General features: G+C 31.6%; 1 protein-coding gene across 1 annotated transcript in view; it reads right to left on the bottom strand.

Annotated features, from left to right (window-relative positions):
* Nucleotides 1-5,037: 5,037 nt before the first annotated feature.
* The window catches only part of LOC106466944 (phospholipid phosphatase 2-like), a 36,421-nt gene continuing 28,068 nt past the window's right edge, over nucleotides 5,038-13,390 (bottom strand). The window contains exon 6 of the mRNA XM_013927262.2: nucleotides 5,038-7,196. Within this exon, the coding sequence (XP_013782716.2) occupies nucleotides 7,044-7,196 (153 nt within the window). The 3' untranslated portion in view covers nucleotides 5,038-7,043. The remainder of the gene's footprint in view (nucleotides 7,197-13,390) is intronic.

The following is a 13,390-nucleotide window of genomic DNA, read 5'->3' as shown; positions in this document are numbered from 1 at the left end:
AAAGAACTTGTGTCGCTAAAGTTTCGTCGGAACGAAGTTACCGAAAGTTAATTAACAAACGGAGACGTAACATTACGTTTGAGCGTCACGTATAAACTTAGGCGTACAAGCTACAACAGTGTACTTGTGAAGGCAGTTTGTAGATACACTAAGGAAGAGATAAACTACTTTGTTATATTACGTTTACTAGACTTTTCATCAAATAATTTAAAAGAACCCGACCAACATTGCTGATTTGTTACTGCACCATTTGAATTTAGTTACAAACAGTATCTCGCTTGTTAAGTTTTTCAGCCTATATAATACTGTAGTAGGTACATTATATTAAAATAAATTTGAATATGCAAATCGGCACATAACATTACAACCATAGCCTACATAAAGTCGCGGTGTACCTACATTTTGACTTTTTTAACGTTTTCGTAGGTAGTGTTGAGAGCTATATTTTCAATGGTGTTATTTTTACCATATAATCCAAAAGAACCTGCCCAACGATAGAATACGTTACAATTCTGAAGTGGGATTATTTTGATTAAAATAAAATATAACTTTGACTAAACTTCAACTTTCAAGATAACCACATATAAAGCAAGGTAAAATTTGTTTGTTTGTTGTTAAGCATAAAGTGGGCTATCTTTGCTGTGCCCTCTACGAGTATCGAAACACAGATCTCTAGAATTATAAGCCTACTGACTTTCCACTAAGCCAAATAATAAAGATGATAAAACAATGGAAATAAGAACAAACAGAAAGGCACAGAACATTAAGAGGTCAAGAAGAAAGAGGAAGAAAATTAGAATAAGAAGAAAGAAACAAGAATAAAAGAGAGGAATTACAAGAAAGAGACATAACGTTTAAAGAAGAATTAAAAACAAAAATAAATGTGCTTCTTTGGACCCTGCTGTGTACTAAACGTCTTGTACCTATAGGTGGTTGGGTAAGTCAGCCAAAAGCTTAACAAACAAAAAATTATGTGGTTATAGTTCAAATATATGATTGAACACAAATATAGGTACTCACATTATAGACCTAAAAAGTTATTTAAAAATAAATATGATTGAAGACAAGATCAATGAAGCTACTGGAAATGTACAAGAGGGATTACAAAGACTGAAGTACAGAAAGACATCAAAAAAATAATTTAAAGGCTGTAACGATAAAATCGAATTAGCACAAAAAGAGATCACTGAGGTAGAAAAGAACATCAATGACAAAATAAAACACCTGGAAAAAGAATTGTTAATTTTTACCTCTGCCCAATAGTTTCAACCTAAAACACCATCTATCACAAAATATGGAATAGGACTATATATATTGGGTCTACACCTATTACCACTACTACTGTGTCATCTGTCATTGCAGGATCTTCCTAAAAGCTATGTCACTATCAAACCCAGTTCCAGAATTTAGCTAGCCAATTCAACAATACTGTCCAATTGAGAAACAAGGGACTACTATGGAAAGGTACCATGGGAGGCATATCACATATGCTTAGTTTAAAATAATTTCCACAGTGAACAGGTGGAATAGTGAATAACAAAATGTCCATCTTGTTGCCAATTTAAAGGGACCAGCTTTAATATCATTAACTAACCTTATAGCTGAGAGCCATAACAATTATGAAGCATTTGTAACTGCCTCATCCAACAGGTTTAGAATGACACACCAGAAAGAGGTATCTACAGCAAAGTTATGGAACTTTATTCAAACTTACATAAGATTTGGAAAGACTTGCCCAATATCTTACCCAGATGCTCCACATAAAATGATAGATTCATTGGCATCTGATCAACTTGTAAATGCTATAACAGATGAGGATATCAGAATTAGGCCAAAACAAAGTAGATGCACATCTCTAAAGAAAGCTGTGCAGTTGGTGGTGAAATTTAATTCCATTAAAGTCACAGATACACAAATGAAGACATCATTTCAAAATTACAGGATCATCAGATCAAGTAGTATTGAATTATCAACTCCCTCTGGCAAACGTCTAGGAGAATTAAAAGGGTTGATTAAACAACTAATTACAAAGAATTGAAAAAATAAGCATCAACCATAAAACAATAGATGTTTAAAGCACAAGTTGAAAGGGCATATTACCAGAAACTGGAGACAAAAAGCCTGTAAGAAATAAAAACTCCTTCCAAAGAATGTCGAAAAAGGGAACTGTTATAGATGTGAGAAACCTAGCCATTACAGTCAAGACTGTGAAGAATCAACAGCTGTTAATAAGACATGGAGACACACCATTGAGACAGTGCTCTGTTGTCAAAATTGTATGGTATATTTATAGATATATTTATTACAAGCCTAAAACAGTTAATTATTTCTCTATACAAATCTCTAGTTGGGTCTCATGTAGAACAGTGTACAGTTTTGATCTTCTTATCTACCTAATGAGAGATTAGGTAGATTTACTTATTTAAAGTGTTCAGAAGATGGCTACTAAGATGATTCTGTGGATAAAAAGGTTATATTGTAGGGTGTTGGATATACGAGACTGTTTAGCTTAATAGTTATTATTTAGTTTATTTTGTGATTTAATGAATATTTAGTTTTCATAACAAGTGTTAAAAGTTAATTATTTTAAAAGTAAGAGTTATGACAAGTTTTGTTATGTAACTCAGTAAGAGTTGCACGTTGTGTATATAGTTCAATTGTTGTAGTATTGTTGACATCATCTTTCTTGAAACCTCCAAGTTTTTCTCGTTATGCGAGTATTGTTACATCACAGCGTCTCCTAGTTTGTAGAAAGTTCGAGGCCTCAGTTGAAAAAAAAAATATATATATAGGAGCCCAAGCGAGCACAAGTTAAGTGAAGTTAGACATCATTTGAATGATTAGCCTTAATGGGTAATATCTTAGAGTGAGTATCATAGTTTAACAGGGATAAGGAGAATAATTTGTCTTGTCCATGGGGTGTTCTAAAGTAATTGAACCAGACTGTGTGACATTGATGAAAAGGAGACATATAATTATAGTTCAGGATACAACTGTGGTAACCCATGGAGTAATGTAAGTGAATTATTCACTGATACTATTGTGATAAGAACAGAGAAAATAATTCATCTTGTCAATTGGATTCCAAAGTAATTGAATCAGCCTGTGTGAACTTTTGACAAGATAAGAAAATTATTTAGAGTTTTAGATAAAACTGTGATTTCCTATAGTGTAAAGAATTTTTGTATGTACGTTTGACTTGTTTTGAATATACAATATTCTAAAATAAGTGGATTGTGTGCTGTCCATTTATTGTCCAAATTTATTACCAACAAGTCACAGTCACCTACTGTAGAAGAATTCCAGCCCACTCTTATATAAAACCCTGACTTAGGAATAGGTTAAAATCTCTTAAATTATTTTCTTTTTTTAAAAACAAAGAAAAGTAAGAGGGTATCTTCCTGAAATGTATGCATTTATCAGGGGATCAATAGAATAAAGACCTCTGATTTACTTATGCTGTATTCTGAAGGTAGTAGGATGAGAAGACACAAGTTTAAGACAGGCTAGGCTCTATTATAATAGTTTTATTTTACTAACAGGGTGATTTACTCATGTAATGAGTTGCCATTACTGCAGTAGTGGAGGCCATCACTATATGGAATTTAAAAGAATTGATGATTCCTTGAAAAGTAAGAGATTTGTTGACATTTTTACTTTTCTCAAAGATGGGTGTGCAAAAACCAAACAGTCCTTTGTTGTTCATATGCTATATCTCAGGTTTATTATTGTTATACGCAACTTTTGTTTAGCAAATGAAGTTGGTTCCCACTGAAACATAAACATCTTGAAAGAAAGACAGGGGAAGCTGTAGAAATTAAACTGCAAAAATAATAAAGTGGAAGAATAAGATCTATTACCTCACACCAAAGCATATAAGCTGAAGGGGGCAGCTAACCCACATTAAAACCTGGGAGAGCTAATCCTCTCCAGATTTTAAAAACAACTGTTTTTTTTTCCTCTCTAAGGAACATGTAAAAAGAAGAAGACATTACAAGTATATAAAAGCTGATCATTTGACAATGCTTTTCACCAGGTCTTGAAAAATATTTTCAGATCTAGGATCGAACTCAAAAACTCAGGAGCCAGGTGTGCCTAACCTAACTTCACTACTGTTTGTACTGGGAAATGGGGGTTACACTAGTACTTTGATTATCTATGCCTCTGTTACCCGTGATCTTCGATTATTTGCGGTTTTTCTTTTCCTCCAATTTTCTCAAAATAATTGTGCCACTACAATTTTGAACAACAATTTACATGTTTTGGAGAAATTGTCACCCAGAAATTAATTTTGGTTGGAAAAATTCATGTGTTGTATGATATCTGGGGTTTTCATGTGCAGGATCTGGCGTGTGTTCAAATCGTAAGTCAGCTGGTTCAAGCCTAGCCTCTTTTATTTTTAGCTGTTAAGACAGGAATACAAAATATTTGTAGCTTGGTTAACTTTATTTGATTAGTGATTAAAAACATAGTATAAAAAACACACCAAATACACATCAAGATTTCACTCAACTTCAATTGTCATCCACTGTTCTTTGCTGCACTGTGGGCATCATTTAATCACAGATGCATGCATGTTCAGGTTGTGTTGGGGGTGTTGCCCAGTTACACATTGTCCTCATCCCTACAGATAACTGGTATCTTCAGTCTGTTTTAACAAAGGCTTTTTCATAGTAATTCCCAAGCATAGATCTGCACTAATTTTTTACTTATTTTTCACAGGCATTGAAAGAATGGAAATGCTCTTCCATGTCTATAGCAGAAAAAGTGACGAAATTTAGGAGCTACTAACGCCTATGTGAGCAATTAAAGTCAACTAAAATGAAGAAGTATCATAAGAGAAAAAAAATGGAATTGGACTTGGGTGACTCATGAAATTTGGAGAAATCAAGCGTGACCGACAACACTTGGCTTTTATGATTATGACAACTTTTATAATTTTAAGATAATGTGATTAAACAACAGTAAAAAATATTATAATTTAAAACAAAGAACTTAAATATATTGAAAAGTATTATTTAGATTATACAATGCATATTAAACAGTGTATATTTATTTACTTTCACAGCAAGGAGTACATGCTAACAATCACATGATATCAACAACCACTTCACAGTATTGCCTAAACTAACTGCCTTTGGTCCCATACGAGTCTAAACATATGTAGTGATTGGTTTAATTGAGAGAAAGAAGAAAAACAAAATGGCATAAAATTAGTAACGTGTTGCACAACCACAGTGCTTCGTTCCTGAAAAATCATGAAGAAGTGCTGAATCTGTCATTAAAATCCTAGAAGCAAAGTTTGATGTAGGACTAAAACAATGCAGAAATAGTTCTGGACTTCCAAGAGTCCAAAACTGTTCTAGATTCGAGTTCTATTTATCACAGCCCTACGCAAGAATAAAATGGGAGAAAATACTAAGTGTCATGATGAAATATTTAGTTACCATGGCGACCTGAACCCTGAGATTTGTCAAGGCCTGCTTTACACAAATTAAACTCATATATACATTTCAGCCCTCAAAATCAAGTTTCTGTTCAAATGAAAATTTATAATGTAATACAGAAACAACAAAGATTTATCAAGTATTCTCAATTACATTAAGTTTTGATAAACGTTTTCCACAATATGATAGTTTAAGAAGATACCATTAACAACTGGAAAAATCATAGGTTGCAATTATGGACACTACTGTACTAAGCATTACATGATTTAGAATCTCTTTCACTTTGCAACTATTTCTGTTTGTTACATATGATAAATAAAAAACCTAATTCAGTTTCAAATGTCATTTTGAAAGAAGAATCTAAATGTAAAATATAAAAAAATGCCACTAAATATTCATTTTAAGCAAAACTATTTTATATGTGTACAAACACACGGTCCATGCTATCAAGTTCTACATCATTCTAAAAATATCTCTATTGTTTAAACATATATAATTCAAATGATGACATAATTCACTCAAATAATAGTGCACAAAATTCTTATTAAATAAACTTCCAATTAATGTAACATATGAGATGACAAAAACGACCTTGAAAGTTAAACCTTATTTCCAAAACATCTAAAAAAGTTTAAATCACCTATCTCCTATAAAACATTCTAAGATTAATGATAAAAATATAATCATTTGAATATATACATATATAATAATACATTTATTGTATAGCTATAAGTGTTAAATATGCCTGACAGCATTATTCAGTTATTTTTTTTATTTTTGTTTGTGAGATTATTCCTAACCAATTGTTTAAAATGAAAATGAAGCCTCATGTCACTGAGCTCTGTTCCATTACTAATGTCATTATCCTGGGTGCATGCAGTTTAGTTTTCAAAAAGACAAAATTGAAATAAATCCTTTACAGTAACCAACACCTTAAAGTGTCACTTATAAGTATGATTTATTTATTTTTTCTGCATTTGAGCTGATTTAAATCCATCTGAGGAAATTTTAGCTATCATTTGTATAACCAATCAACCAACACACCCGAGTTTATATTTCTACATTAGTTGATTTGATTATGAAATCATTACTCATTTTATATATTTTTAAATATTCACTGCTTAAAGGTTACCAAAAATTTATCTGAATTTAAATATATGTACACATACATTGTACTAAATCAATTCTGAACATTACATGTACATCTATACAAGATCATCGTCTATCGTAAGCCACTGACAGCACATAACAGATTTAATATCTTGTGGGAAAACAAGAACTTGAAACAAGTAGTATATTGTACCTAGTGCCTTACTGTACATCTATCAACAGTTCACATTTGTTTCTATTTCAGAATCACATACACAGAAAGGTTTATTTTGTTTATTGTTCACATTTCTCAAAGGCTGAAGTTTTATATTTCAGAAAAGCAGGCGATATAGATAATGACTGTTCAGTAAATTGCCCAGTTCAGAATAATATATAGAAGACATTATTGTACTTAATGTTTTATTCCATATTTCTGAATAGGCATAACTTTTTTGTTTCAGTTATGTGCAGAAGAAATTATTGTAGTTGATGTCTTGTTCCACATTTCTACTTAACTGTTATATTTTCTACATATGTTGTAAAATTCTCATTAGGCTTGATAGAAGAAGATGCTTTACTTATTATTCCAGAGCTCACTGTTATTTCACTTTCTTCTTCTGTTTGTACAGAACTGAAGTTGTTCTGTACAAAACATCTGACCTAGGTAAAAGAGAATAACTGACAGGTTAGTAAAAATTATTCAATATGCTGCATGATGGAGGTAAACTAAAGCTGCCAAAACTCTTTATGTAATGAAAAAAATCAAACTACATTGGTATGATATATAAAAAGTTTTTTTTTACTACAACACAGAATGGATTAAAAAATAAAAGACAAAGTGTAGGTAAGATAGTCTGTAGCCACCACTTAGATGTGTTCACAAAGAACTATACTGTTGTGGCAACTCCCACAGGTAGCTAAAAGTATTTGCAATAAAGCAGATCCAGGAAATGTTACACAGAGGATACTTTTAAACATGGACAGCAGAGAAAAATAGCAGATAAGTAAACACAAGTAAATCAGAAACAAAATTCTTTATTTATAACACAACTTTATGCTACCACACTGTCTGGAATTCTAATTCCTCTTTGTTCCTCAAAGGCTGGCTACTGGGGTGAAAGGCAGCAAGACAATATGCAGAGAATAACCTACTTTTATAGTCAGACCAAAGTCCTAGTGCAGTATCTCACAAACTGCATGTAGGTTTAGAAAAATAAATCACAAAAATATGTCAAGATAAACACATATTCCATACTAGTTATTAAAAGGTTAAATATAATGATATTAATCATCACACTGTTGCAAAGATACTTAAAGTTGTTGTTATATGTCTGTTCTTGGATAGTTAGATAAAAAATCTTTTAAATAAGTTCAATATCAATATGCAACCAAAAAATCAACTTAAAGGTGTAGAAAATTAAAACATTACAATATATTGCCTATTAAAGTCTATTTATTTGAATGGGATTTGAATACTTACTTAACAAAATTACAAATGGAAAAAAGTTTTCCATTGCCATTGTACCGAATATTCAGTAAAAAAAAAAATTAGAAGGCAAATGAAGATTATAAATTTTTCTATTAAGATTTTCATATGGGTTTCAAAGCTTACAAACCTTACATATAATTCTGAGCTCAGAAGTTACTAAATAGTTTGTTCATAAGTTGATTTGGAAGCTTACATTACTACACTGAATCTTTTGATGTATAGAGTAACAAATCAGATTTACTATTTAAAAATATATCAGCTGTATATCTTAGACTGAAGAATACAAATTTATTACACATCATTTATAATAATGTTTCTTCTGCAACATATCAATATGATGCATCTTTAAACTGTATAATACAATGATTAATAGATAAGCTAGGTAGAGAAAATAAAATAAATGACTAAAATAAAATTAGTATAAACATAGCTGAGGAGGTTAGGAAAATTTATCACTATTGTTTAAAAACGAATACTTCTATCAACAATTTTTACAATTCACAGCATGAATTTGAGTAATTAATCTAGCTATATCTGCACAGTTAAAATAGATACAAAATTTGAATTTTGGTCATGTTAAATATTTAATTTTTTCTGACAGAAATGTAATATTAGTAAAAATGTATTGCTAACTCTATGTACATGGGCAAGGGTCAAAGTGTGCATGTCTTGACCTTGTACAAAATGCTATTCAAAATGGTATTATGCATTTGATATCAGAATTATCAAAATTTCGTGTGATCCTAAATTGCTGATTTGGCAACAGTTTGTGTTAGAGTAAAAAAATTACCAGGTATAATATACAAAGATCTTAAAAATACTCTAGATATGCATTTACGAGGTTATAAAGTATGCAAATTGGACAATGGACAAAAGTATATCTATTCTTCACATGAACATCACCTTGCACATCAATTTGTTAGTTAGACTGACTTTAATTTCACAGACATATTATCTTTAGTACAAAAATGTCTATTAATGCATATGATTTTTTGTACACCTAAGCACTAAAAAACTCAATGCCAGCCACTAAAATTCCAAGATTTCACTGTTAGAAAAACAAAGCTGTCTTTGTTAAAGATGACTCCTACTCTGCCAAAAATTTATATTTGTGTCCCTCTAGTCTTATCATTCTCACCATGAAATATAAAAAAGACCATAAATCAACACTATCAATTCCCTTAACAATCTTAAAACATTTTAATCATATCCCCTATTTCTTCTTTTTCCAAGAGAAAACAAGTTTAAAGATCTTAACCTATCCTTTTATGATAGTCTTTCCATCCCAGATATCACCTTAGTAGCCCTTCTCTGCACCCTTTCCAAGGTAAGGAGCCTAAGACTGAACCAGAACTCCAAGTGTAGCCTAACCATCAAAATCTTACTTATAATTCAAATTGTGATATCCCACATGCATTGCCTTTCATTTATTATAATTAAATGTCATCTGCCATTTATTTACCCAACACATCAAATATGTCATTCATGTAAATCAAAAAAGATCAGAGGTCCTGCCACTGAGCCCTGAAGTACCCCACTTATGACATTAATCCAGTTTGACTGAACTCCATTTATGACAGCCCTCTGCTTTCTTCCATCTAGGCAGTTTTCTATCCAATGGGCCAACCTATCCTCCACACTTACAGATAACTTTTTCACAAGCCTTTTATGTGGCATCTCATCAAATGCTTTCTAAAAATCCAGATACACCAAACATACACCCTTAACCTCATCAACATAAGCAATAACTTTTTCAAAGACTTTTTTATCCAACTTTTCCCACCACTGATGTAAGACAAATAGGCTTATAATTACTTGGACAATTTTAATTACCTCCCTTGAAAATAGGAATAACATTAACTAACTTCCAATCTTCTGGCCCCTGTTCACTATTCAAGAAATTAGAAAAATAGTAGCGAGTAGCTCCCATATCCAGTCCATAACCTTTTTCAAAACCTTTGAATATATATTCTTTGATTCAGGAGCTTTATCATTCTTTAAACTTCCCAATTTTTTCTTAACAGAATTAATGTGATGGTCTTTTTTTTAATCTTCCTTCTATATAGCTATTGTTCAGAATGAGAAATATTGTTTCAATCTTTATTGGTTGAAACCAAACAAAAGGTAGAATTTAATAACCCAGCCATACCATATTCAAATATACTGTTGGTGTGAACATGCTTTGTAGCACATTCACACCAACAGTATGTTTGATACTTTTCACTATGATATAGGTCCAGGTTATCTCTCTTTGGTTAGCTTGTGTTCAGGGTTACTGATGAGGAGTGGAATTCTCCGAAACTAGAATAACCCAATAACACACGTTGATCAAAGTGTAGATTGAACTGGACTTACCTTGCAATTAGAGTTCAAAATTAAACAATTTTTTGAATGCTAAGTTTATTTATCATACCATAATCATCAGGTATTAGCCTTCCTGTATCATCCCTCAAAGACCTTACTCCCATCTTAACATTCTGCTTACCCTTAATATATTTTAAGAAATCCTTAATATTAATTTTTACATTGTCAGCCAACAATTTTTCATATACTTTTTTTTTCTATTTTCTAATTTCCAATTTGACCAACTCTCTCAATCTTCTACAATCCTCCAAATCCCCCAACATTGTAGACAAATTAAAATTCTAATATTTATAATGCTTTTCTTTAATCTTTGTGAGCCAACTCTTTTTGTGTCTACAAGGAGCAAACCTATCTTCAATATTTAAGAATTTATGTTTAAACTTTTCCACATTTGATTGGTATTTCTAACTAATTCAGTTGCTCAATTCACAGCTGATAATTCTTGTCTCATCTTTTCAAAATTTGCTTTTTTGAAACTTGGAACCAAAATCTCATCATTCTTATCTCTGTATGCAACAAACATCAAATCAAAATTAGCAACGATAACTTGCACCCAGATCTTCCACAATCTCTACCCTATCAACCATTTCTTTATTAGAAATTAACAACAAATCTAAAATAGCATTGTTTCTAATACTTCCCTAGTCAATTGTTGAAAAACAATCTTAAAAACTGTCTCCCTCATGATTTGATTCTAACATTTCCCAACCTATATGCCTAAAAGTAATATCTTCCATAATTATAACCTCATTAACAACTGAATTCCTTATCCTACCATATAGTTTCTCATTAATTTCATCAGTTTCATCTGGTGCTCTGTAAAAGCCTTCTCCCCTTATAACCACTAATAGAAACCAAAATAGATTCAATCTCATTGCTATTAACTTTGACATCCCCAACCTGAACTGGCTATAACTCACATTTTACATATAAAGCCACTCCTATGCTCTGTTTTAGTACTCTATCCATATTTAACAACCTCGTATTTCAAAATAAAAAATGTTTAATCATCAAAATTATCTATACTTTGCTAGGTTTCAGTTATTCCCATTATATCAAAATCCTCCATTTTAATCAGTGCTCTATAGTCATTCATTTGATTTCTTATACTTCTATCATTAGAATAATAACACTTTAGGCTGCCATTAAAACTACATTTGTACATTATTCCCACACTATACCTCTCTACACTGCCTAATCTTAGTTTAAAGGCACTCTTACAGTTGAACTAATAGCCCTTGCAAACAAGTCAGCCCCTACCCTATTTAAGTACAAATCATCCATTCCAAAAAGCTCCCTTGTCACTAAAGATACACTTTATAGATTAGAAATTATAGACAACATTACTTTTCCAATATAGGTTGATCCAATGCAGTGACCATATGGACATTCAGTTAATGTTTCATTTATTGTTATGATATTAAGTGTTAACACTCCATTAAGTATTTCGTCCCTTTACACTAATACAATAGTATTTCATTCTCATAACGAGAGGAATATATGTTATTGCACTGGATGAAATCTTCCATACAGGGGTCAGTTGATGTGACAGCTGACTTTGTAACCACAAAGTAATCATCAGAGCTTTCATATTATAACTCTTAATATGGTTTGAGTATCCTTACAAAGTTTGGCAAGCTATCAATAAACCTTACAAGTCTTTAGTACATAAAAATCAGATTTTTTATTTAAGTATTTTTGCTGAAGATTTCTATGTAAAAATATGGAGTCAGAGTGTTGACTGCTCCAAGTGCAAAGTGATTTTCATATTAATATTAAAAATACTTTTCTTCATCCGAAAATCAAATCTTTTGCATAACCTATAAAATCTCATAAATAAATGTTGTTTTCAGTAGAAATTTATATTTTATCTGTTATATTCTCTACTCTAACTCTATACAGACTTGGTTGATTTGACAAAACTTGTAACCACCATAAAAATTATTTGAAATAAATCTAAATTACCTTTTACTTTTTCTAGAATGACAGCAGGTTATAACAGGAAAAAGTGAAACTAAATTCTCTCCAGAATGTCAAGGATAGCCCTCAATTGCAGCCCTAAAGCCCCCCAGAGGACCAACACAGAACCAAATATATATATATCTCCATTTCACTACGAATAATATCCCTGACAGTCTCAACCAAGAGGTACCCCCACCCCAATTGTTGTGAGACGCTAGATATCAGGTGGGATAAGACAGGCCTGATTTACCTTCACACCAAAAATAAATTAAATAATCAGGGAATTCATACCGTAAATCAGCTTGCCAATGAGAATAAAAAAAATATGTATATATGTTTTGTTTTTCCTTAAATTATTATCACGAAAATCAATTAGATAACACGGATAACATTCAAAGTATTTACAAACGATCATATTACTGGGAAACTCATTAGTAACACTTTGTAGAGAAAAAGTGATAATATTATCTGAATGAGGTGCTTATATACAGTACCAGGATAGAGAGCACGTTGACGTAGGTGGAGAGGGTCACGAGATAAATATCGCTAAGGGCAACTAAGTGATGTATAAAAATACTGGAGCAAGCAAGAAAAAAAATCAAACCAATGCTTAGATGGGCAAAAAAAAAGGAAACCTTGGCAGTAGAGTAATAGCTATCAGGGTGAGGGGAGGCAAGGATGTCTTAGAATACTGGCAATCTGTGAAAGAGAGAATGTGACAGGTGGGAGTGTCAAGTGGGTCTGAGTTTCTAATATATGGCTTTATAAACAAAAAAGATTAAAGGATATAATAATTAAACTTTGCCTTAGTAATGTCTATGTCATAGTAAGTAACTTATATTATACTCTGTACTTCAGAGAGGGGTGGTAAATAATTAGAGAAGGGAGAAGACCTAGAAAACAAATGTCACATTCCTCTTACTAGGAGATATTGAGAATTTAAAAAATTATGAACTTTAATTATGCAACTCACTGGAGGGTCGCAATACTCTGTCTTTTTGATGCATTATTTCTCCATGGCACTAAGAATGTTATAAAT

This window comes from Limulus polyphemus, unplaced genomic scaffold (assembly GCF_000517525.1).
Source record: "Limulus polyphemus unplaced genomic scaffold, Limulus_polyphemus-2.1.2 Scaffold2433, whole genome shotgun sequence".
NCBI classification, from domain to species: domain Eukaryota; kingdom Metazoa; phylum Arthropoda; class Merostomata; order Xiphosura; family Limulidae; genus Limulus; species Limulus polyphemus.
The sequence above is the reverse complement of the archived record's forward strand: the minus strand, read 5'-3'. Positions and strand labels throughout refer to the sequence as shown.